The sequence below is a fragment of the Pseudorca crassidens genome, chromosome 15 (assembly GCF_039906515.1).
Source record: "Pseudorca crassidens isolate mPseCra1 chromosome 15, mPseCra1.hap1, whole genome shotgun sequence".
In the NCBI taxonomy this organism is placed as follows: Eukaryota; Metazoa; Chordata; class Mammalia; order Artiodactyla; family Delphinidae; genus Pseudorca; species Pseudorca crassidens.
In genome coordinates, this window is record NC_090310.1 from 87,595,734 (window position 1) to 87,620,884 (window position 25,151).

Genomic DNA, 25,151 nt, shown 5'->3' on the forward strand with positions numbered 1-25,151 from the left:
CCAGCCTGGACCTCCTGCTCTGTGGCGGGCACCACGACTGTGCACCCTGCCGCGTGAACGTGACGGGAGTCAAAAGGCTCCAGGGAGAAGGTGCTAGATGTTTGTGCCGCGAAGGCTCCTGAAACGTGGTCCCGGGCCCGAGCAGATGGGCGATTGCACCGGGGCTGCTCGGGGTTCTCTTTGTTGCAGGGGTGGAGGATGGGCAGTGGGCCCTGGGATGGGGTGAGGGGGGAGTCCCGTGGAGCTGGGGGGGTGTGGTTTCCTGGGTTCAGACTCTCATTCAGCTGTAACAGTGCACAGCCCAGCCCCTGCTGGGCCTCAGTTTCCTTGTTTTAAGGAGGATGACGTCGTGGTTAGACGTGATCACCTGGCACAGGAAGGCACGTGACCTTGCAAGTGACGGTCTCAGCCTTTTGATTGGACCCTTGACTGGAAGTGATGAGTGGATTCTGAAGGGGAGGAGATTCCAAACCACAGGAAGCCACCTGGAGTCCAGGGTCGAGGCAGAGGGAGCTGCGCTCACGGGGGCGGAGTGGTGGTGACTGAGACAGGAGGTGGCCCCAAGTCGCTTGAGGAAGGTGAACATGTGTTTGCAGTTGTGTCCACGTTAACGTGTCTTATCGCGTCCTTAGAGTCTTTGGAAGTTGAACATGTGTGTCAGACACAGGTAGGACCACGAGGCGGGGGCCAGCCCTTCCCAGGGACACCATGGGAGTAACGTTTGGGGTTTTTTGAAACCCACACACCTGATTCACGGATTCTCCAATCAGGTAAATATGTTTGAAGGGGTCCTGTCAGCGTCCATCAGCAGAGTCTGCGGTGCAGCTCGTGCGTCCCCTGCAGTGGTGGCTGCCCGTGTGCTGGGGAGAAGAAGCCCTGATCAATTAGCAGCGTCGGTCCTGAGAGCTGCGGTGGGAAGAAGGGTTCAGCCACCTGGTGATGCTCGCCCAGCTCTCCAGCTGGCCCCGGGCTCGTCCCGCTCATGCCTCGGGTGGTTCCCAAGACTGATCTCACGTGGAGTCCACCCCACGTGTGGGGGGCATGCACTGTGGCCTTGTTTGTAGCTACAGAAGCCAGAGACTGACTGAGTACCACGTGTTTGTTTGTTCCGTGGAATTCTCTGGAGCCTAGGAAACAATGAGGGGGGCATCTTTGTGGCTGAAACGGGAGTCTCCAAGATATCAGGGAGACTGGGAGACCAGCGGGACGGGAATGTTCCCTGTGTGCACGCAGCGGGGGCGGGGGGCAGGGGATGCTTCCAGAGCTATCCGAGGTCGGCTGGAATGGCAGCCGAGGGTGGGAGGTGCAAGGTCCACCCTTCCCTTGGGGCTGCCTGGACTTCAGCCCATCCATGAACCTCTTCCCACTTAAAGGGCAGCAACTTTGTTCATTACAAAAACAGCCACAGGGAGGTTGTGAAGGGTCTTTCTGCCCATTGTGGGGTGACCTGAGCCCCCCTCAGCGGCAAGCCTCAGGGCTTCCAGGCCCCTCTGTGGCCCCTATTCCATGGTCGTCGTGAGGGACCACTCCCCCTTCAGAGATCCTCACCCAGGTTCCCCCGGTGGCCCCAGCCCAGCTCTTTGTGGTCTCTAGGACCCCCAGTCCCTCGCCCTCCCAGTTCCCTGTCATCCTCGCTCCCTCACCCACCCAGTCTGGACCCCACGTGTGGCGCCCGCAGCCCCAGACATGTCCCCTGAGCCGGGCCCTGCGTCCTCGCCTGCGTGTCCTCACGGCCAGGCAGGCCCACGGGCAGCGGAGCTCCCACGTCAGTCATCGGTTCCTTCACAGCCGAGTCTAGCCCCTTGTAAAGCCTGGGGTTGATGGTCACAGAAACAGCAGCCAAGGAGGGACACCCCCGGGTCTGCACCCGTGTTCCCGCCCCCACGGGGAGGCTTGGTGTGAGGCCTGTGCCTTCAGGTGCCCTCTCGGAGCCCTGAGACCACCAGGGTGACCACATGCAGAAGGCCCCGACCTGACCCCAGTGCTGAGCCCACGTGAGAGCTGCAGCAGACCCACCCTGACAGCCCAGAATCACGAGAACTAAGGAACTGTCACTTTCACCACGGCACGTGGGGATGTTTGGATGCAGCGGCGGGTAACAGAGGCGCCCGTGTGTGTTGTGACCTTGGTCCCATCAGCCTCTGCAGTCATCCCAGGCCCAGGTTCAGAAAGCCACCCTCTTTGCTGGGCACAGGACTCCCTGTCCCCCAGCTGCCCCACCGTTCCCCGTCTCCGACGTGCCACACCCTCTTCTCCAGGTTCCTGGAACTTTGTCTCCGTTTTTGGACGTGCCCTGCTCCACCAGGCCTTTTACCTGTGCTGTCCCCTCCACCTGGGCTGCCCTTCCTCTCACCTCCACCGGCACGTTCCCGGTCAGCTTTCCAGCCATGGCCCAGATGCCATCCCTGGGTGCCCACCGGGGTGTCCGCTGCTAAAATCATGATCGACACGCTGCCGCCTCGTGGCACCAAGCAGACGTGTGCCCACGGCCATCTCTCCCCAGCTCCGGCCGCCTGCTGCCTGCTCCTCCGTGAGCATGAGTGGGTCTGGCCACCTCTCTGTTGTGCTCGCCTGGGCCTAGGACAGGCCTTCAGAGACGGGGATCTCACCACCACTCGGCGGCTGTGGCCCTCGATGCTGAGCTCCAGCTCCTCCAGATGATGTGGCCACCGTCTCTACTCCCTGCCCCCAGTATCCTCGCCTCCGGAGGCCCTGGGCCACACCTGGCACTTGGGTTTCAGCCCTCCGGCTTCAGAGCCTTTCTCTGCGACATCACCTGCCCCGTCACCCCTGAATCTATAGAAAATCAGGCTTCCCAAGAGGGCAGAGAGTGAGGCATGTGCCTTCTGTGCAGGAATACACAGAATCACGTGTGAGGAAGCTCAGGAGACACAGCAATAAGTACGTGAAGAAGCAGATCGCTAATCTTCCCGTCGGTTAAGTGGTGACTTGATTTTTCAGCTGTGCACTAGGGTACACAGTTTTAGACACACACCAGGGAGAGAGAAGAGTAGGTAAGCCCCTGGACCCACCCAGCCCCGGCAATCCCAGACGCTTGAGAATCACCTCTTACACAGTGTTGTAGATCAGCTAAACTCCAATATTAAAGAAATAGAAAAAAGGAAAAAATTTTAAAGATCAAAAAAAGAAACTTTAAAAAAATAATAAAAATAAAATCACCTTTTAAATGATAACAGTAACAAATGCCTCTCTTAGAAATTTCAGTGAACACAAAGGCATGTAAGAAATAAGATCTATATTTGTAATCTCCAATCTGGAGAGAGCCAGGGTTTCCCTCCTGTCACCTATTTCTTGTTTCTAGGTTAGATTAGATTACTCAGCAAAACCTGCCTGCACATAAAGAATCAAATAGTGCTGTGGAGCTTGTATTAAAAATTAGGGGTCATTCTTCCACCCCTGTGCTGTTTCCCACCTCCCAGCAGCACCCTCTGGCTCTCATCATTGCTAAACCAAGTGGCTACTTCTGGAATGCTTTTAGCTTTAAGCGTTGTCTGTTGACTTAATGCACTCAGGCTATGATAACAGAATACCATGGACATTCAGTAGTCACAGCAAGTCCGAGACCAAGGTGGTGGCAGAGTTGATTCCCAGTGAGGACCTGCTCCCTGGCTTGCAGACCGTCATCTTCTCGCTGTCTTCACACAGCAGACAGAGGATGCTCTGGTGTTGTCTCCTTCTCACAAAGGCAGTGATCTCCTGATGGGGGCTCTACCCCCATGACCTCATCTAAACCTAATTACCTCCCAAAGGCCCCACGTCCGGGTGCCATCCCATTGGGAATTAGGGCTTCAACATAGGAGTTTTGGTGGGACAGCAGATACTCAGTCCATAACATTTGTTGGCCTCACATGATGATGATGGAAAAGGGGGACTTGGCTCATTTGCATGCCCCTCCCCCACCACACACCTGTGCTCCCGTTGCCCCAGTATGGCTTCCTGGTGGTTGGGATTAGATTCACCTCTGGCTGTGATGATGAAACTGTTGTTCCATGCAGGATCACGTGATCATTTTTCCTGCCCAGTCTTGTCTTTTCCCTGCAGTTGGCAATCTCACTTTTTTTTTTAAAATAAATGTATTTATTTTTATTTATTTATCTTCGGCTGCTTTGTTTCTTCATTGCTGCGCACGGGCTTTCTCTAGTTGCACCGAGCGGGGGCTACTCTTCGTTGTGGTGCACAGGCTTCTCATTGCAGTGGCTTCTCTTGTTGCGGAGCAGGGTCTTTAGGTGCGCGGGCTTCAGTAGTTGTGGCACGCGGGCTCAGTAGTTGTGGCTTGCGGGCTCTAGAGCGCAGGCTCAGTAGTTGCGGCACACGGGCTTAGTTGCTCCGCGGCATGTGGGATCTTCCTGGACCAGGGATCGAACCCGTGTCCCCTGCACTGGCAGGCGGATTCTTAACCACTGCGCCACCAGGGAAGACCCCTCACTTTATTTTTAATCACTTCTCACTAGTTTATCCCAGACTTTCTTCCAGCCATGGAAGCCTCCTCAGCTCAGGTAGTCTGTCAGTCTTTCTCCTCTGAAAGACACCTTTAGTCAGGTTATTCTTTTCAGAAAGTCCCCGTCAGAATTGGCTAATCCTTCCTCAGGAAATCTCTCTCAGGATGGGGTCATCCCTCCTCAGAAACTGCCTCTCAGGATCAGGTCATCACTCCTCAGAATCTCCCCCACAGGATCGGGTCAGGACTTTTCTGAAAGTCTTCCTCAGTGTCAGGTCATTCTCTTCAGGAAGTCTCCCTGGGGATTGGGTAATCCCTCTCAGAAAGTCTTTCCAAGGATAGGGTTGTCCCTCCTTAGGAAGCCTCTGACTGATCTGGGCCATCCATCTTCAGGAAGTCTCCCTCAGGATCGGGTCATTCTTCCTCAGAAAGTCTCCCTCAGGATCAGGTCATTCTTCCTCAGAAAGTCTCCCTCAGGATCAGGTCATTCTTCCTCAGGAAGTCTCCCTCAGAATCAGGTCATTTCCCCCCAGAAAGTCTCCCTCAGGGTCGGGTCATTCTTCCTCAGAAAGTCTCCCTCAGGATCGGGTCATTCTTCCTCAGGAAGTCTCCCTCAGGATCAGGTCATTCTTCCTCAGGAAGTCTCCTCAGAATCAGGTCATTTTCCCCCAGAAAGTCTCCCTCAGGGTCAGGTCACCCCCTGCAGAAGTCTCCTTCGAGATCGGTTCACCCCTCCTCAGAAAGTCCCCTCAGATTTGCACCATCCCTCCTCAGGAGTCTCTGTCAGGATCAGCTCATCACTCCTTCGAAAGTCTCCCTCAGGATCAGGGTATCTCCCCTCATGAAGTCTCTCTCAGGTCCTGTTATCCCTCCTCAGTGTCTCCCTTAGGCTCCTGTCATCCCTCCTCTGGAAGTCCCTCGAGGATTTGGTCGTCACTCAGGGGTTCCTGCTTTTGATCCTGTCGTCGCTTCTATAGAGTCTCCCTCGCAATTGGGCCATTGCTCCTTTGCTGCCCGAAGCTTCTATCCTGTGTGGAGGTGCTCAGTACTGTGCTTTTCACTCCATTCATTTTTAGGACCTTGCTGTGCCCCAGTGTGTTTGTCAAGCTGGGTCCTTTGAGAACCTTTCCATCTGGACATTCACATCCTTCAAGTTCTGAGGAAAAGTCTTGAACAATTATTTTTGTTTTTTATAAACTTTATTTATTTATTTAATGTTTTTGGCTGCGTCGGGTCTTAGTTGTGGCATGCAGGACCTTTCATTGTGGCGCGGGTTCTTCGTTGTGCTGCACGGGCTGCTCTCTAGTTGTGGTGTGCAGATTTTTTTTCTCTCTAGTTGTAACATGCGGGTTTTCTCTTCTCTGGTTATGGTGCACGGGCTCCAGAGGGCATGGACTCTGTAGTTTGCGGCACGTGGGCTCTCTAGTTGAGGCACGTGGGCTTAGTAGCCCCACGGCATGTCGGATCTTAGTTCCCAGACCAGGGGTCGAACCCGCGTCCCCTGCATTGGAAGGCGGATCCTTTACCACTGGACCGCCAGGGAAGTCCCTTGAGCAATTATTTTTGGATGCATTTCTTCGTTCCTGTCTTTCTGAAAGTCCTAGAAGAATTGTTTTTGGCCATTTGGATTGTCCTTCAATTTCATTACCCTTTCTGTTTTCTACATCGGTCTTTTGCTCCGCTGTCTAGGAGTTTTCTACTACTTCATGTTCCAACTCTTCTGTCGATTTTTTTGTCATGGTCAATGTATTTTAAATACCCCAGAGCTCTTTTTGTTCTCTGTTCTGTTTAATAGTGTTATTTTAAAAAAATAGATCCAATAACTTCTTTTATCTTTGAGGATATTAATAATAGTTGGGTTTTCTTTCTTTTTGTATTTCAAGTTTCCTTCTTGCATAATCTTCGTCTCCTCCAGCTTTTGGCCTCTGTCGCTGGTTTTGTTGGATCTAATTTACAGGCTTCCGGGAAACGCTGGTGCGGGTCACCCATCTGAGGTCTTGGCTAGAGGTGTCCCCCTGCTGTCGATGTCTGGTACTTTCCTCCCGGGCTGGTCATTTTCCCTGAATCCCCCCTTGGGGACTCCTGCCAGGTAGCTGTGGGGAAGCTCCCAGAGCCTCAACCCTCCCAAGCCTGGTGGGTCCCCAGTGTGGGTCTGCGTCACATCCGGCACCTGGGTTCTGCTAATTCAGTTCTTGCTCTTGCAGTTGCTTCCGCTTCTAGAATCCTGCTGCCTGCGCTGCTGTTTCAGCTGTGTTCACTTTGTCCTGGTGAAGGGTTACTGTCTTCACCCCTTTCCCACCAGCCAGGTCTGGGAGGGTTTGGACCTCAGCGCACACCCAGCCCACCATCCTCCCCGCAATGTGTCCTGGTCTTTTTTCCATAACTTCACTGAGGTGAAGTTATGGAAAACTTCATCTCAGTGAAGTTAGTACCTTGCTTAAAAAAAAATGTCCTAACAGTGTAACATTTTTCTCCGGCTTGTAAAAACTACAAAGACGTTTGTAATGTCCGGTTGACGACTCATCCTGTGGTTTGGTTTCCTGTCATTGCTTAAGTCGTCCCGTCACTGAGCGTTTGGCGTCCCCCCTTTTCTGGGCTGACACGAATGACGCTGAAATGGACACCCGTGCGTGCGAAGTGTGTGGCCTCGGGAGAGGATTCCTGCCGGGCATCGGGAGGCCAGGAGGTAGAGCCCGTGGAGCCTTCTAAGGGTGGCTCTGAGAGGGAGAGGACATGGCCTTTGGTGGTGGTTTTCCTTTCTTAATTCATCTGGGGAAGTCTTCCTGGGCAAACGGCCGGGATGCCCAGTCCCCCTGGGTTTGATCGCCTGCCTATGGGTGGGCCCCACCGGCAGCCCCAGCCCAGAGCGCCCTCTGGTGGTTCCCTGTCTCGGGCCGGCTCCTTGGCCAGGGTGGGAATGGCTGAATTTGGGCATCATCTCCACAGTGGGGAGAAAACACTCAAGCATAGAGGAGGAGGTTATAACTAAAAAAACCCGAACAAGGGAAATCAACCCTGAAGGCTCAGGGGCTGAGCGGGGAGGGAGAGGCGAGCAAGGCCGCGGCAGGGCTGGCCCTCGGCGCTCGGGTCCTCCTACCCCCGCCCCACGTCCAGGTGGGGAGTGTCCACGCCAGGCCTCCTGGCCGGCCATGTGCGGCCCCTCCCACGCTCCCACGCGATCTTCCTCCCTCTTCTGCGGCCTCTGTCCCCTCCTGTCTCCGCGGGCCACCCAGGTGCTGTCGCCGAGTGGCCGTCCTGGGGCAGCAGCTTCGTGGGTCTAGGAGATGCTCGCAGGGGTGCAGGCTGCCCCCCCCGGAGTCCCCACCGTGTGGCCGTGATTTGTGGCCCTCACATTCCAGACTCCGGGTCCACCCTTGCTGGACAGAAGCACCGGGGCCAAGGGCCCTAGAAAACGGGTCCTGCAGGCTGTGGGTTTCCTGTGCAGAGTGAGAACCTGGACTGGGGGCGCAGGGCGGGTGTGGGGAGGGATGGGCCCTGGTGCCTGCAGGGCTGCATGCTTGGCACAGGGATGTGGAAAGTGCTCGGCCCTGCTGGATGGGGCCGTGAGGGGGCAGTTCTGCTGACGGGCACCGCTGGGCCGCGTGAGCTGTGAGCCGGGGCTCACGAGCCCCACAGCGGGCCGCCCGCAGACGCACCGTGTTCCCCCGCTCACGTCTGCTTCTCCTTCAGATGCTGGACGAGAACCACCACCTGATCCAGTGCATCCTGGACTATCAGAGCAAGGGCAAGACGGCCGAGTGCACCCAGTGAGTGGCATGGCCGCCCGTGCCCGTCCCGGCTGCCTCTGGGGCTTGGTGGCCTGAGCGAGTGGGCCCTCAGGGTCAGCTAAGCTGCTGGGTCAGCGCCCCTGGGTGGCTCCCCAGGGAGAGGTGGGCAGGTTTGGAGGGGAGTGGGAGTGTGGGGGAGAGGGGACCACTGGGGGGGCCCAGGCCAGCCGCACCAGGGGACAGCGAGCTCCTCCAGGTGGGACCTCGTGTGACCCCAGGGCCCCTCCCATTCTCTGAACTGACCCGGCAGCCACTCCCCCTTGGCCACCAGGTCGGGGGTCTCCCCCCTCATCCTGGACCGCAGAGCACTGTGCCGCCTGCCCGTGCACACCCTCCTCCCCCTCAACCGCTCCCTCGCCTGCAGGTACCAGCAGATCCTGCACCGGAACCTGGTCTACCTGGCCACGATCGCGGATTCTAACCAGAACATGCAGTCCCTGCTGCCCGCCGTGAGTGCCTGCCATGGGGTGGGGGGCCCAGGTGTAGACAGCGTTGTCCAAACCTTCGGGGCTGCTCTTTGGTCCAGGTCTGGGAGGTGAGGTTGCCAGGGGTCACTGGTGAGCTCCACCTCCCGTCTGCCTCCTGTGATCAGAGGTGGGCTTGGGCTGGTGGGGGGAGAGCACCCTGGGAACCCGGTGCTGAGGCGCAGGACAGGCTGTGCAAGGGCCCTGGGGCACAGGGGGTGTGAGGGCCAGAGCCGGCTGGCCAGCTGAGACCAAGAGGGGTGGGGCGGGTGTGGGCAAGGTGAGGTGGACGCAGCTCCCTGAGTCCCAGGAAAGGGGGGCCCGGCTTTAAACCTCCAAGTGTGTGTCGATAGCCCGGGGAATGCTTGGCATAGCATTTCCATCTTGGCCTGAGGTGTCCGAGCCGGCAGTCAGCGGCGTCCAGCTGCATGAAGGCGGTGTCCCACCCTGGAGGTGCTGGCCGGCAGCCATGGAGTATGGCTGTGGGTCTCAGGGCGGCTGAGCCCCCGGAGCGGCTCCTGGTGGCCCTTCTCCACGCTAACCCTCTCGGTGCCCTTCCCGCTGCCATAGCCACCAACCCAGAGCCTGGCGCTGGGCCCCGGAGGGCTGTCGCAGAGCGGCTCGGGCCAGGGCCTGCACTCGCAGGGCAGCCTCAGCGACGCCATCGGCGCGGGCCTGCCGCCACCCTCCCTCATGCAGGCCCAGATCGGCAACGGTGAGCGGCCCTGGGCGCGCTGGGCTCTGGGTTGGTTCCGGGGGGCAACGGGGTCACCGACTGGGCTCCCGGGTGGCCGGCCACCGCGGTGGGGACCCTGTCCTACCGGAGGCCCTGCTGCAGGCGCACGTGCTCGGGGTGAAACGCGGAGGGATAAGGCCCTTATTCCAGGTCCCCTGCGAACTGGGGCTGCGTCACCTCAGAGCGCGGGCTTCCGTGTGGGGCTCCTGTCCTTGGGTTGAGAACCGCCACTAGCCGTCGGGAACCATTGATAAAGGTAACAGGGAGCAGGCGACCCCTCTGCGCGCTCAGCACGTGTGTGCGTTTCCTGGTCACGCGCCCGTGTCCCTCGCTCGTTGCGTCCTTGACCATGGTCAGCCTCCCCCCAACAGCCGCGTGAAGGAAGCTGGCCCGGGGGGCGGGGGGGAGGCCCTAGCGAGAGGCCAGGGCTGCCGTCAGAGGTGGTCTTTGGTGGGTTTCAGCGCGCCCCCCCGCCACCGCCCTGGCAGGTCCGAACCACGTGACCCTGCAGCAGACGGCGCAGAGCACGCTGCCCACCACCTCCATGAGCATGTCCGGCAGCAGCCACGGCTCGGGGCCCGGCTACAGCCACTCGGGACCGGCCTCGCAGAGCATCCCCCTGCAGGGCCAGGGCGCCATCAGCAGCTACGTGTCCCGGGCCAACATCAACATGCAGTCCAACCCAGGTACCATCCCCAGAGACCCCGCTCCCCTCCAGCGCAGGCCAACATGGTCCCCAGGGCCACCCTCCTCCGGAAACCCCCAAGGGGCGAGGGCCAGGGGCTGGGCGGCTTCAGGGGAGGCTCTGAGGAGGGGCAGCAGCCGCCCCGCTGGGAGGACTGGGTGGCAGCCAGTGCACAGGAGTGGGAGGCTGAGGGGCAGGTAGGGCTGCGGGGCCTTGAGCACTTGGGAAGCGTCAGGTCCCAACCAGGGTGTCCCACGACAGTCAGACGCACCGCGGTTCAAAGGCTTAGAACAGAAAAAGAGGATGGGAATTATCTCCTTAGCTCTCGCTACGCTAATTACACATTGAAGACAATCTAGTTTGGATATATTGAGTCAAATAAAATGTCACAGAAATAGATTCCCCTGTTTCTTCTCATTCTCTGACGTGGCTCATGTCCCCTGTGCTGGACGGTGCTGCCCTGGAGGGTCCCGAGCAGGGGTGGCAGGAAAGGACAGGCAGACAGGGCCCCCACTGGAGCCTTCGAGACCCGGGTCTTGGGGGAGGCGAGGCGATAGGCTCCTCTGGGACCGGCCTTGGGGACTTAGGGGCGTGGGGCCGGCACTTCACATTTTATGAGTTGCCCAAAGGCGCGTTGGCGGGAAGGGTGGCGTGGCCTCGCGGGGCAGAGCTGCACAGGCCCAGCCCGGGAGGAGGGCTCAGGCGGGTCTGGGGTGCCGCCCAGGAGCTTCGTGGGTTACACGGGGTCTGTCGTGTCCCCCAGTGTCCATGATGCACCAGCAGGCAGCCTCGTCCCACTACAGCGCGGCCCAGGGCGGGAGCCAGCACTACCAGGGCCAGTCCATGGCCATGATGGGCCAGAGCGGGCAGGCGGGCAGCATGATGGGGCAGCGGCCCATGGCGCCCTACCGGCCCTCCCAGCAAGGTGAGGCCCGCCCCCGGTGCAGGGAACCGGTGGGGGAGGGGCAGTGTGTGCAGTGCGTGGGGCAGGCCTCCCCGTGTCCGCCGGGCGGGCCTGGTGGAGTGTCCTCTGATTGGGGGCCCGTTGGGGAGGTTCTGGGGCTCGGGGAGGTGACGTCCGGCGCTGTCCCCTAGGCTCGTCCCAGCAGTACCTGGGCCAGGAGGAGTACTACGGCGGCGAGCAGTACGGCCATGGCCAGGCCGCCTCGGAGCCCATGAGCCAGCAGTACTACCCTGACGGTGAGGCCGCAGTGGCTTCCGTCCGCTGCTCGCTGGTCGTTCCCGATTCAGACCCCAGAGCGAGTCCCCTTTGGGGGCGGGCGGCGGGCCTCTGCTGAGAGGAGCTTCCGGCACTGGCCGCCTGGGGTGGGTGCGCAGTCCTAAGGATGGACGCGAGTTCACCGTGAGATGCTCTCAGGAAGGTGACAAACGTGAGCCAACTGTCCCGTGACGCTCCCCTCCCAGCTGCTCAGCTACAACTTCTGCAGCTTCTTTTCCTTTTCCGTGTCACCTTTCAGGCATCTTCAAATGGCCCCAGGGTTTGTGGAGGTGGCATTTAACATGGCCGCAGAGGGCGGGTGGGATTTGGGGAGGACCCCCCAGGCAGGGTGCGTGAGCAGGCCTGGTGCTGGGGAGGTGGCCAAGACCGGGGAAGGGCAAGCCGTGACCCCCTTGTGGAATGGTGGCTGGGCCTCACGAGGTGTCACGCACTCCGAAGGGAGCCGGCGGGGGGATGGTGACCGTGTAGCGACGTTAAGAGCTGACGTCCACGTGTGTGTCACGCATCGGGCACCGAGTACACTCTGTAACCGTGGCTGGTTGGTCCTCACGCTGCCCCGAGGGGCAGGTGGCCGTCTGCACTTTAAAGTGAGGGAACCGCAGCTGCCTCATGGCAGGAAGTGCCCCCGTGGGTTCCGTCTAGGGAAACCGGACCGCACCCAGCGCCGGGGTCTCCTGACCCGACGGCCGAGTTCACGCGGCCTCTCCTGGGTTTGGGCAGCCGGGGCCTCCGCTGACTGCAGGGCACCCTGTTTGCTTGCAGGACATGGAGATTACGCCTACCAGCCGGCGTCCTACACGGAGCAGAGCTATGACCGGTCGTTTGAGGAGTCCACGCAGCACTACTACGAGGGCGGTAAGGTGGCCGGGCCTCAGGTTCCGGGCCCGACGGGCGTGGGGCGTATGGAGATGGGGGCCAGGCGCCGATAAAACCGCCAAGGTGATGTCACCAAACACAGATTTGGGAAGAAACAGGCATAGTCGGTTCTCACACGGTTCTCAGGTGCGGGGACTTCCTGCCGCCCCAGGGGCCCCGAGAGGAGAGGAGCCATTAAGCTCACAGCGTGGCGTGGTCCTGGGCCTTGGTCTGGACGTCAGGATTGGGGACAATGGCAAGGCTGCCCGGGGCCCGGAGAGGAAAAGGCAGATGATATGTACAGAACAGGTGACTCGAAAATGTGACTTTTGGGGTGACTTTTTTTAAGTTGTAAAAAACGTAAAGTTTACCATTTTAACCATTTTTAAGTGCACAGTTCAGCGGCACTAAGCACATTCATACTGTTGTGCGACCACCGTCATCACCACATCATCTCAGAGCCTTCTCGCCTCCCCAACCTGACACGCTGTCCCCAATAAACACTAACTCCCCACTTCCCCTCCTCGACCCTGCTCCCCTCCCCCTCCAGGAAAGCGGGGCTCAGCCTCCTCCGCGGGAGGGCCCCCGCCTGCCTCGCCTGCTGCTCCCCGGGACGAGCTCGTTGAAGTCTGAAGGGCACAGTTCTGTACCCTCGCTTTGGGTTGCGTACGATTGTCTTTCATAATTGATGAGTTTGCTAAAACATTCAGGGACTTCTTTTAAGGCAAGTGTGGCATATGACGCAGTTTCCTCCTGGATCTGGAAGCATTCTGTTCCGCCTTGTTAATGACCCTTGCACGTGTTAACACGGTACCGGCCATACCGCAGCCGGTGGCCTGCCGGGTCTTGTTTAGGGTGAGAGGTGCGGGGGGGAGTTTGCTTTGAGAGGGCTGGGCGCATAAGTGGCCTGCGGCCCTGAGAAGGGCAGGATGTTGGGTGGGAGCAATAAGGGGGTCGCCTGAAGCCAACAGAAAGAACTTTATAGTAATTAGGTTTGTCCCGCAGGCGGATGGGGAACCTCGAGGGGCACGGGTGGCTGGTCCTGGGGTTGTGCACAGGAGGTGGTATCTGGCAGGAGCCCTGTGGGGTCCCCGGAATGAGAGGACCAGTGTCAGGAAGGGACCAGGGCATGGCCGACCCAGCCGAGCAGGACACTGTTGCTGTCGGGGCCACTGCAGAGGAAACCTGGAAGTCCCGATGGCATTTCCTGTCCATGAGGTTTGCAGGAGCAAGGGCTGGACAGAGCCAGTGTCCGCTGTGACACGTCCAGGGCGCTTCTGTGGCATGTTCCCCCGGGTCATGCCAGGTGTACAGGACCAGGGTGTCTGGGCGCCACCTGCTGCGTAAAACAAAGGGCGCTAAGAGCACACACACCAGAGACAGCCTCTGGAGAAACACCTGGGACAGGGATGGAGGTGATGAGGCTGGGCGGGGGAGGGGGCCTTCCTCCCCGGACCTGTTGAAGACGGACTTGGTTTGTTTTTTTATTTCTGAATCGCCCAGTTAGAAGTCAAACTTACTGAAAATCAAAGCACTAACCCTGTGGCCCCCCAGACCCGCCCACACCCCCCAGTCCTGGGGTTGCAGCACCGCTGTTTGGGGCGTTTCCCCCGATGGCGACGGTGACTGTGATCAGGCGTTGGGGATGGTGGGGACGGCTCCGCCCCAAATGGCTGCCACGCGGGTCCCCGAGGCTCATCCTTGCTTGGCGACAAGGCTGTATAGACGGGTCGGTCACCCTGTGCATTAGCACCTCTGGCTGTCCTACGGCCACGTTCCTGCCACGTTTAATGACAACACCAGCCTCTTCTTTCACAAATAAGTGTTTCCTTTTTTCACGGCCATGTCACAGAATGTTGCAAGATTCTTAAAGATAGAAACAAATGAAAAGGAGAGGAAAAACAAGAGAAGTCGTTGTACCGGCCAGTGGTGGAGGGAAGGCCCTGGAGCCGCTGTCGCTGTCCCAGGCTGTTCTAGGAAGAGCAGTCTGGGCTCCCCAGCTCTGCTGCTCCCACGAAACCCTCCTGAGAATCGCTCAGGCTTGTTCAAAGAAGTCCTGCCTCTCTCCTTTCAGAGTTGTCCGTACAGGTCCATCTTCTACTGGGATTTGGCCCCGGGTCAAGAGAAGGTTTTTCTGGGTGCGTGAGAGTTGCGCAGGGTTTTCACCCCCTGCACACCTGCTGTGTCTAGGCCACGGCGGCTGCTGCTGTGAATTAACTCCTTTACCCGTTATCCTAGAAAGAGAAAAGGGGTTGTAAGACACGAGAATATGCAGACTGACCCCATAACTCTGAAACCCTGGAGAAAACCTGCCAAGTCTCTGATGAATTTCTCCGATGCATTCCTCACAAAGACAGTGAACCTGGGTCTCCACTGGTCACTGACGCCTCCTCGGCCATCGGCCGTCCCATCGGCCATTGTTGCTGGGACCGGTCATGGTTGTGAGGAGGGAGCAGCTGTCAAGGTGTTTCCTTAGATGATGACCAATCAGAAAACCCAGCAGATTCCTCAGAGCCCACTTTGGAGAAGAGCTCCTGCGCTGTAGAGCATGTGTTCCTTCATTGTTCTGCGCAGCTGGAAATTGAACTTCCTTATGGGGTTTTAAGCCTTTCTACATGAATTCGCTCTCAATAAAGCTGTTATTCTAAAATGTACATTATCAGGATCCTAGTTTTAAAATACTTACATTTTACTGGACTTCCCTGGTTGGTGCAGTGGTTAAGAATCCGTCTGCCAATGCAGGGGACACGGGTTCGAGCCCTGGTCCAGGAAGATCCCACATGCTGCGGAGCAACTAAGCCCATGCACCACAACTACTAAGCCTGCGATCTAGAGCCCACGCGCCACAACGACTGAGCCCACGTGCCACAACTACTGAGCCTGTGTGCCACAACTACTGAGACTGCATGCCGCAACTACTGAGCCCACGTGCCACAACTGCTGAGCCTGCACTCTAGAGCCCGTGAGCCACAACTACTGAAGCCCATGTGCGTAGAGCCCGTGCTTCGCAACAAGAGAAACCACTGCAGTGAGAAGCCCGTGCACCACAACGAAGAGTGGCCCCTGCTTGCCGCCACTAGAGAAAGCCCGCGCGCAGCAACAAGGACCCAATGCAGCCAAAAATAAATAAATAAACAATAAAATAAAAATATTTTAAATGAAAAAAAATCTATAAAAAACTTAATTAACTAAAAACAAAGACAAGAACAAGAAAACCACAAGCAGCCCTCCTTTCCAGGCTGTCTGGTGCCACAGGGGGTAAACACCCCGGGTCCCCTCGCCCCGCCTGCTCCTGCTAGAGGACGGGGTCTCATGCAGAGAAAGACCCACACTCTGCGGTTAAAGGCCAGACACTGTGGTTTTGAAAAAAACGATGAAACTAAACTTAAATTGGTTTTCTTATAAAGGTGTTTTGAAAACAGAATGGAATTTAGTCTCTACACCAATCTAAAACTCTTAAGACCTGCATTAGGAAGACTTCGTAGCAAGATTTTTATTAATGTATTTTTAAAGTTTTGTTTAAATATAGTTGATTTACAATGTTGTGTTTCAGCTGTACAGCAAAGTGATTCAGTTATACACACACACACACACACAGACACACGTGTATATATATTCTTTTTTTAGGTTCTTTTCCATTACACACGTAGAAAGATTTTTAAATCGTTGTTAATACTCCCTTTTTTAAAAAATTTATTTATTTTATGTATTTATTTTTGGCTGCATTGGGTCTTTGCTGTGTGTGGGCTTTCTCTAGTTGCGGCGAGTGGGGGCTACTCTTCGTTGCGGTGCGCGGGCTTCTCACTGCGGTGGCCTCTCCTGTTGCGGAGCACGGGCTCTAGGCACGCAGGCTTCAGTAGTTGCGGCACATGGGCTCAGCAGTTGTGGCTCGCCGGCTCCAGAGCGCAGGCTCAGTAGTTGTGGCACACGGGCTTAGTTGCTCCGCGGCATGTGGGCTCTTCCCGGACCGGGGCTCGAACCCGTGTCCCCTGCATTGGCAGGTGGATTCTTAACCCCTGCGCCACCAGGGAAGTCCCCAATACTCCCTTTAACTGTTGGTAATTACTTGGTAATACGTTTACTGCTCTCCCAGTTATTTTCTTACCAGGAGCTTCCTTCCAAAATGAGGCTTTAGCACGGGTGCTGGCTGGCTAGTTAGAGTTTTGAAAATGAGAATTAAGCCATTTTCTCTGGGAAAAGAAAAAGTAAGTGAACCTAAAACATCTCTGGGACTGTACCCACATATAGATGCAGAACACAAGGGCAAACGTCTGCCTCTTTTCGTTCATAAAGTCACAGGAAAACACATTACAGGTCTGAGCTGGAACCCTGGCTTGCATGTTTGCCAATAAGACGAGGGTGTCCCAAAACTTCTGGGGTCCCTTTGAACTGTGGGGATCATACGGCTTTTCCCTGTGTCTGTGTCCAGATCTCCTTCTTCTTAGAAGGACATCAGCCACTGGATTAGGGCCCCCCCCTAACCTTGTATGACCTCCCTTTAACTAATTATATCTGCAAAGACCCTATTTCCAAATGAGGCCACAGGTTCCTGGGGTCAGGACCTCAACAGCTCTTTTGGGGGACACAGTTTACCTACAACACTGGTATTGGTCTTTGTCTTAATTGCATTAACCTCTTCACTTTGGCGATATATTTGTATTTCTATAAGACAGTAAGAGAAAGTATTGTATTGGCCAAAAAGTTCATTCGGTTTCGCTGTAAGATGGCTCTAGTAGCGCTTAGCTGTCTTTAACTTCATTTGAAACAGTTTTGTAATTTTGTTAGATTGTATGTGACAGCTGTCATACCTGTGCATTTAAAAAAAAAAAAATCAGGGCTTCCCTGGTGGCGCAGTGGTTGGGAGTCCGCCTGCCGATGCAGGGGACGCGGGTTCGTGCCCCGGTCCGGGAAGATCCCACATGCCGCGGAGCGGCTGGGCCCGTGAGCCATGGCCACTGGGCCTGCACGTCCGGAGCCTGTGCTCCGCAACGGGAGAGGCCACAGCAGTGAGAGGCCCGTGTACCGTAAAACAAAACAAAACAAAACAAAATTTAAAAAAAAAATCAAAACTGGTGAATTTTTGTGCAGCCATTTTAATATTGAAGATGGAAGAAAAAAAGCAACATTTTTGGCCTATTATGCTTTGTTATTTCAAGAAAGGTAAAATCGCAACCAGAATGCAAAAACAGATTTGTGCAGTGTGTGGAGAAGGTGCTGCGACTGATCCAACGTGTCAGAAGTGCTCTGCGAAGTTTCACGTGGAGATTTCTCGCTGGATGATGCCCCATGGTCGGGTAGACCAGTTGAAGTTGACAGCGATCAAATCAAGACATTAACTGAGAGCAATCAACGTTGTACCACGCGGGAGATAGCTGACATACTCAAAATATACAAATCAAGCTCTGAAGATCATTTGCACCAGCTTGGTTATGTTAATCGCTTTGATGTTTGGGTTCCACACATGAGTTAAGCAAAAAAAACCTTCTTGACTGTATTTCCTCTTGTGATTCTCTACTTAAACGTAACCAAAATGTTCCGTTTTTAAAACAAATTGTGACGGGCGATGAAAAGTGGATACTGTACAGTAATGTGGAACAGAAGAAGACAAGGGGGCAAGCGAAATAAACCACCACCAACCACACCAAAGGATGGTCTTCATCCGAAGAAGGTGAAGTTGTGTATATGGTGGGACTGGAAGGGAGTCCTGTATTATGAGCTCCTTCCAGAAAGCCAAATGATTAATTCCAACAAGCACTGCTCCCAATTAGACCAACTGGAAGCAGCACTCGACAAAAAGCGTCCAGAATTAGTCAGCAGGAAACGCATGATCTTCCATCAGGATAAGGCAAGACTCCATGTTTCTTTGATAACCAGGCAAACACTGTTCCAGCTTGGCTGGGAGGTTCTGATTCATCCGCCATATTCACCAGACATTGCGCCTTTGGACTTCCATTTTTTTCGGTCTTTACAGAATTCCCTTAATGGAAAAAATTTCAATTCCCTGGAAGACGGTAAAAGGCACCTGGAACAGTTCTTTGCTCAAAAGGATGAAAAGTTTTGGGAAGATGGAATTATGAAGTTACCTGGAAAATGGCAGAAGGTAGTGGAACAAAACGGTGAATACGTTGTTCTATAAAGTTCTTGGTGAAAATGAAAACTGTGTTTTATTTTTACTTAAAAACTGAAAGAGCTTTTTGGCCAACCCAATAAAATAAAATAATTTGAATTGTTGTGGAAAAGAAGAGGTGCTGGAGCAGTGGACTCGGTCTAGGGAACCCACAGCTGCCCATGCCTCGAGGGACAGCGGAGCTGCCATTGCTCTCTGGAAATGAGCTCATGTCTCCTTCCCTCTGCAGGAAACTCACAGTACAGCCAGCAGCAGGCGGGGTACCAGCAGGGCACAGCCCAGCAGCAGACGTACTCCCAGCAGCAGTACCCCAACCAGCAGAGCTACCCCGGGCAGCAGCAAGGCTATGGTAAGCGGTGGCGGGGGGCATCACAGGAACGCGGTCATTCGGTGGGCGCCCAGCAGGCTTCTTATTTTGGAACAGTTGTAGATTTCTGGAAAAGCTGTGAGGAAAGCTGAGAGTCCCCCCATGGTTAACCTCGTCCATTACCAGGGCCCTGTGGTCACAGCTAAGAAACCAAGGTTGGTGCATGGACGTGGACTGAGCCAGTTTCTTCGGATCTCACTGGCTCTCCTGCATGTCCTTCTCTGTACGGGACCAGGCCAGGATCCCACATGACATCAGCCCCACAGCTCCTTGGGCTGCGAAAGTTCCTCAGACTTTCCTCATCCCTCTTGACCTTGGCACTTTTGAGGAGGGCTGGGCGGGCACTGCCTAGACGCCCCCTCAGGTTGGGTTTGTCTGGCCTGGGTTCTGGAAAGAAGACCACGGCGAAGCGCCTTTGCGTCCCCTCCTGTGGGCATGACTTGCCTCCGTTGAGTCTGGCCTTGGTCACATGGTCAAGGGCGTCTGCCAGGCCTCCCCAGCGTCGGGCTTCCTTACCTCTCCTCCTCCAGACTCTGACATCACTGGGTCCAGCCCCACTCGAGGGGGCACCGTGTACATCAGGGGTCCCCAACTCCCGGGCCTCGGACCAGTAGCGGTCCGCGCCGGTTAGGAACCAGGCCGCACAGCAGGAGGTGAGCGGTGGGAGAGTGAGCGAGGCTTCATCTGCCGCTCCCCAGCGCTCACATCACCGCCTGAGCCATCCCCCCCTCCCCCGTCTGTGGAAAAATTGTCTTCCATGAAACCAGTCCCTGGTGCCAAAAAGGTTGGGGACCGCTGGTCTACAGATTATTTGGAATTCTTCTGTAGGGAAGATGGGTCTCTTCTCCCCCATTCCCTTAGTTATTGACCGTTTATTTATATCGGTAGGTGCCCACGGGTATTGATTTTACACATTGAGTTACGATCTAAACGTCTTTATTTTATTGTTCAAACCGTCTCAGCCCTGCCTCTTGGGAGCTCAGGTTGGTGCCTGTGGCCCTTGGACGTGCCCCATCCTTTTGGTTTAGAGCACTTTCTTCCTTCTGGGACCACAGTGTTTCCCGTGCCCCAGCCCTAGAAACAGCCAATTTTGGAAAAAACACTCGGCCTTTGTCAGTTTCTCCTAAACCATCTACTTAGGCTCCGGAGGCACAATCACCGTCTCGCGCGCGTTTTCACCATTTGCTGTGTGTTTGACTCCCGTGTTTACAGTGACCACCGTGACTGGTGTAAGCTGGTCCCAGGAAGTGGGCCCGGGGCGCTGAGAGTGGCCCCCAGGCTCCGTCCGGGTGGCGGTGGGAGCACAGCTGCGAACCACACGGGACTCCGCGCAGCCGCCAGCTGTGGCGCTTTCACTGCACGGGCTTAATGTGGAGGGAGAACGGGTACCAGCGTCAGGGGCTCGGGCGGACGGGGGCATGGGGTGGTCTCACGGCTCCCGCGTGTGTTCTAGGGCCTGCCCAGGGCGCCCCCTCGCAGTACTCCAGCTACCAGCAGGGACAAGGCCAGCAATACGGAAGCTACCGAGCGTCTCAGACGGGCCCGTCCGCCCAGCAGCAGCGGCCTTACGGCTACGAGCAGGCAAGCCTTCTGCCCGTTTCCAGACTCGCAGCCCCCGCGTGCGTCAGACGTGACGAAGGTTTTCCTGGTCGTCAAGAGAAACAATAACACAGGGTGAACTGGCACCCAATGTCCCTCCAGAACGTTTATTCTCTGAGCCTGTAAGGTTTTTAAAAATTACCTCTTCGGTCAGACACAGCTGGCTCTGTGTCCTTGTCCTTTCACGCCTCGGTGTTCCCCGCGCGCCTAGCAGCGTCGGGCGTCTGGTGCGCGCTTGGGGGCCCCGGCGACGAGGCAGATTCCAGAGCTTGTATCTCGCCTGACACAGCCGGGCGCTGTTGGCGCCGGGATGGAGCAGCGGCAGGTAGTTCTGAGAAGAGGACCCAGAGGGCAAAGGGACAGAACGACGGGGGGCAGGGCTGGCGTAGACCAGGTCGGGGAGGCCCTCTTGGGCGACAGCGAGGCCATCAGACCTGAGCAGAGCCGCTCAGGCTCCCAGGACGGCAGGGAGGCCTCGCCCCCCTGACGAGGATCTGCTCTGCGTGGGGTGGGGCCCTGGAGGCCGTCGGAGCCTTTGGTGACAGCACGGTGGCTGCTGGAGAGAGGTGAGAGGCTCCAGGACTCCAGGTGCTCTCAGAGGTAGTGCTAGTGGGATTTGCTGGTGGGCTGGACGTGGGGCGTGTAGGAGAGGCGGGTCGGGGCGGCCCCAGGGATTTCAGCCTGGGCTGCTTGAGGCAGTTGCCGTTTCTCGGGGTGCAGAGGGCTGTGAAGAGGAAATCAAGCTTAATTTCAGATGCCTCTGACTTCCACCTGGAGGCGTGGAGGAGAAGGGCGGTAGATGATGGATGTCAGCCCCTCCTGGTGGGAGAGCAACCCATGAGGGGTGAATGTAAGTGTCCGGGGGCCTCTCAGCGGAGGTGCCACGGGGCCAGGACATGAGGATGAGGGTGAGCCAGCCTCGGGACGCAGCCGTGCAGAGGTCCTGAGGCGGCCAGGTGTGTCTCATGCGAGTCGGTCAGGAGGAGCCTTGGCGTCTGCAGCTCAGGGCAGGAGCAGGGCAGTGGGGCGGGAGGAGACTTATCCTGGGCATCTTTGGAACCTCCTTTGAAAAGAGCCCCTTGCAAGGGCTCATTGTGCATCGGTGGCCTTTTGTGCTGGGTCATAGGCACTAATGACCGTTTACACGGCTAATGAAATCTCAAGGCACCACATGGATGACGGGTGTTTTTCTCAGGTACCTGAATAGGAAGGTCCTGTATTTTATTCTTTTAAATGCTTCTCACCCTGCTCTCTAAAGAGAGATCATGAACCAGTCATACTTAGAGGATGAGTTTTCAACACGAGTAAACAAGCCCAGGGCAGGGTAATTAAGGAGGAAACCTTTTTGACCTTGAAGAGAGCAGTGTGGAATGTTCCCGAGTGTGCCGGAAGTGGTGCCAATGTCGTTTGTGGCTGAGGGAGCCCGTCACAGACCTGTTCACAGCAGGCTCAGGGTGGGGACGTGACTTGAGGCACCTGGACCAGGCCCAGCACAGTGAGCTGCTGTGTGACTGGGTGAACCAGCCTCTTCCACCCTCTGACCTAAATCAGTCGCTGCAGCCTGGAGGGTGGCTTCTGGACGGCCGCTTATCTGCCTGCCTCGTGGAAACAGGCAGAGGCTGTTTGGTCGCTTGCCTTCTATGTTCCCTCCACCTCTCATCCTGGGTGTTGGCGGGGGGGCGGGAGTCTGTCTTACCCTTGGGCGTGGACCCTCTTATGCAGGACTGTTGGGGTGTAATCTGTGTCTTGGTCTCTTGCAGGGCCAGTACGGAAATTACCAGCAGTAAAGGACAAACATTCTCATGGAGGCTTGCAGCGGCATGTCTGTCTGGGATGGACAGGCCAGTGACAGTTCTGATGAGCTGTGACCTGCGGGCTGCCCCTTCACCCCACGCAGCGTCTGCATGTGAAGCGTGCACATTTCACGTGGGGTAGGACGCCGAGCGTGCACCGCCGGTGCAAGACAGCGCTTTGATGGTGTGACATATTTGGTGCTGTGTATAGTATTGTATGTCCATACACGGAGAGGTTGTCCCTTTTTGTCCGCCTCCCCCCCCCCCCCCGCCGTGTTTCTAGCTAGCTTTAGGGGTCCTTTTGTCATCAGAGTGTTCTGTGCCCAGTGATGGGACACCTACAAGAGGCCATAGTCCACGTACTTGTATAAACAGACCTTAGGGCTGACACTCCTCCTGCACTGTCGCACCGTGGGTTGTAAACTTGTCTTTCACTGTCCGCACCGCAGCTGGACACGTGTGCACAGCCCCTGGATGGCAGCCTCTTCCTGTGCCTCGATGGGGGGGTGGGGGGGGTGGGAGGCATCTTCTGTGATTTGCGTCAGTTTCTGTTACAGGATGGAAAGGATGACTAAGCCTCATTTGGAGATGCTGTGAACCGTTATTTTCAGAGCTCACTCGTTACCTGTGTCTCTCACCAATTGTGTTTATCCAAAAAGTTATATGTTTTTGTATTAAAAAGTAAAGAGGGATCAATGACTATGTTCTAAATAAATAGGAATCCATGAAGGCAATGAATGATTAGCCTTACCCAGGGAGAGTGGTATTGCTGAAAGAAAGAGAAGGTAGTCTCTGGAATTACTTTGGCTCTGGCCCTTGTTTATCTGATGGTCATTTCTGGAATTTTAATATTTAATATGCCCAATTCCAAAGTTATAATTTAAAATATTGACACCAAATTTTCCAAACTGTTGGCAAGTTGTTTATTTTATACCACTTCTTCCAGGACCTACTTATTCAGATCTCCAAGCAAGCGTTCCTTTTCTTTTAGGGATATCTGAAATTCACATCTTATTTTTATTTTTTTTATTTTTTTATTTTTCTTTATTTATTTTTTTGCGGTACGCAAGCATGTGGGATCTTCCTGGACCGGGGCACGAACCCGTGTCCCCTGCATCGGCAGGCAGACTCTCAACCACTGCGCCACCAGGGAAGCCCCACATCTTATTTTTAAAAAGAACACCACTGATTCTACTGTGTTCTTCCTAATGAGAAGGAAAGCTCTTATGGAGAGAAATTTGAGTCATTTTTACATTCCTAGGACATTAAATGCCATTTAAATTCTGTGCAGACATTAAAGACAGCTCATGTGGAAAAGTCAGGTCAAAGGAAAAATTCTACATTTCACTAATAAGTCATAAGGACATTTTATCAACTCTTACCTGGATAACAATATCCATATTTATTATGACCGCTTTAAAAAATCTTTGGATAAATGCTGACATATTTCCAAGACAACCAAGAAAATAAAAATATATCCAGTTCTTCATATATCAGGTCTACTGAAGGTGATGTTTTATTAAGTCTTAAGTTGAAAGTGGTTCTTTATCCAGAATTGAATACTTTACAGTGTATAAGACATCTTCGACGTGTTTTTACTGGAATGAACAATTCCCAGTCCACACTGGGAATATAGTGGCGATTACTTGTTGCTGTTTTGCGGATGAAGCACTACGGCTCAGAGGAAAGAAGGGGCGGGTCGAGTAGAAGTCCTGTTCTAGGACCTTCTCCCCTCCTCTGTGGAGACAGAATCACACATGCATTGGGATAGAAGTGTTTATTTTGTAGACATACGGGTTTTTAGAAACCCTTAACACTGGTAAGGGCTTAAAAATACATCTCTGTATTAAATTATTGAAATGAGAGTCCTTAACCGCTAAATGACACAGACATTAGTAATTTCATTTAGGGAGTCATTTCCCTTGATTTTGTCCTGTTCTTTCCTGACAATTTTCATAGAATTTGCAAACTCAGTCGGGGATTAAATTTTCCCGTTGAAAATGTTAAGCATTTCAGAGAACTGTGAAAATAGTTTATTTTCATTCCTTGCCAATCTGGGAATATGCCTTTTATGTGTGTGTATGTGTGTTTGTTTGTTTTAAGTGCTGTATTAATACTTTTTGAAGGAAAAGGACACTTAAAAAAACTTATCCCGAAACTTCAATCTGAAATGTCTTACATTAAGAATTTCTTGAATGTTGTGTATATATTTTTAAAAGCACTTTGTGAAATAGTTTGTACATCTATTTCCTAATTTATACATGATTGTCGGTGTTCATATATTTAATGATTAATAACAAAATGTTTATTTAACGTGCTGTCCGTTTTTATGTAATATTGTGGGGAAAGTGATGCCAGCAGCTCGTTTTCGTTCACTGTTTCGTGTCTCCTCTTCCGCAACACGAATGTCTGCAGACGCTTAGGCCCGAGAGTCGCTCGCGCGGTGCGGTGCGGTCAGTGCCGCCGAGTTGCCACGGCCGAGCCCCGGGCGGGGCGGGCCTCGAGCGGTGACCGGCGCGGCCCGCGGAGGTGCCGACAGCGCCCAGGCCGCCGGCTGGCCCCGCCGCCTCCGGCCCGAGCATCCCTCGCGCGCCCGCAGCCGCAGCCGGGCCTCGGCGGTCCGTGCGCGGCGGCCGCTCACACTCGGACCGAGAGGAGGGCGTTTCCGTGTGACTTTCCAGCGCTGACTGACCAGGTCACGCCGTCTCGTCCGTGAGCACAGCCCGGTCCCGGACAACCATCCTCACCCGTCCGTTTCTCTCCTCAGCCGGACTTTGGCGTCTAAGTTGTTTATGCCTTTGTTGTAATTAATAAACTGGCTCTTCGAGAACCGTCCTGGAGACTGAGTTTCCGTGAGGTGATGGGGAACCGGAAGGCCCGGCGGGGAGACGGCTGCCGGGCCCGGGATCCCTGCATCCCCGGGTCCCCGGGTCCCCGGGTCCCGAGGTGCGCCCGCTCCACACGCCGGAGACCACGCTCACCTCTGCGCAGACGCGAGCAGCTCCGTTTTTTCCCCTCCCAACCCCCTCCCGCGCCGC

General features: G+C 55.3%; 1 protein-coding gene across 3 annotated transcripts in view; it reads left to right on the plus strand.

Annotated features, from left to right (window-relative positions):
* Positions 1-24,948, plus strand: part of SS18L1 (SS18L1 subunit of BAF chromatin remodeling complex) — a 29,598-nt gene extending 4,650 nt beyond the window's left edge. The window contains exons 1-11 of one of the 3 annotated variants that reach the window (XM_067708641.1): positions 1,785-6,592; positions 7,015-7,145; positions 8,150-8,226; positions 8,612-8,696; positions 9,282-9,426; positions 9,936-10,133; positions 10,896-11,057; positions 11,228-11,332; positions 12,135-12,227; positions 18,584-18,703; positions 20,175-20,477. In XM_067708641.1, coding sequence (XP_067564742.1) covers positions 7,065-7,145; positions 8,150-8,226; positions 8,612-8,696; positions 9,282-9,426; positions 9,936-10,133; positions 10,896-11,057; positions 11,228-11,332; positions 12,135-12,227; positions 18,584-18,703; positions 20,175-20,389 — 1,281 coding nt within the window. In that variant the 5' untranslated portion in view covers positions 1,785-6,592; positions 7,015-7,064 and the 3' untranslated portion in view covers positions 20,390-20,477. Of the gene's footprint in view, positions 1-1,784; positions 7,146-8,149; positions 8,227-8,611; positions 8,697-9,281; positions 9,427-9,935; positions 10,134-10,895; positions 11,058-11,227; positions 11,333-12,134; positions 12,228-18,583; positions 18,704-20,174; positions 20,478-22,080 lie in introns of those variants that run through there. The other 2 variants (XM_067708642.1, XM_067708643.1) reach the window with 2 other exon arrangements.
* Positions 24,949-25,151: the final 203 nt, after the last annotated feature.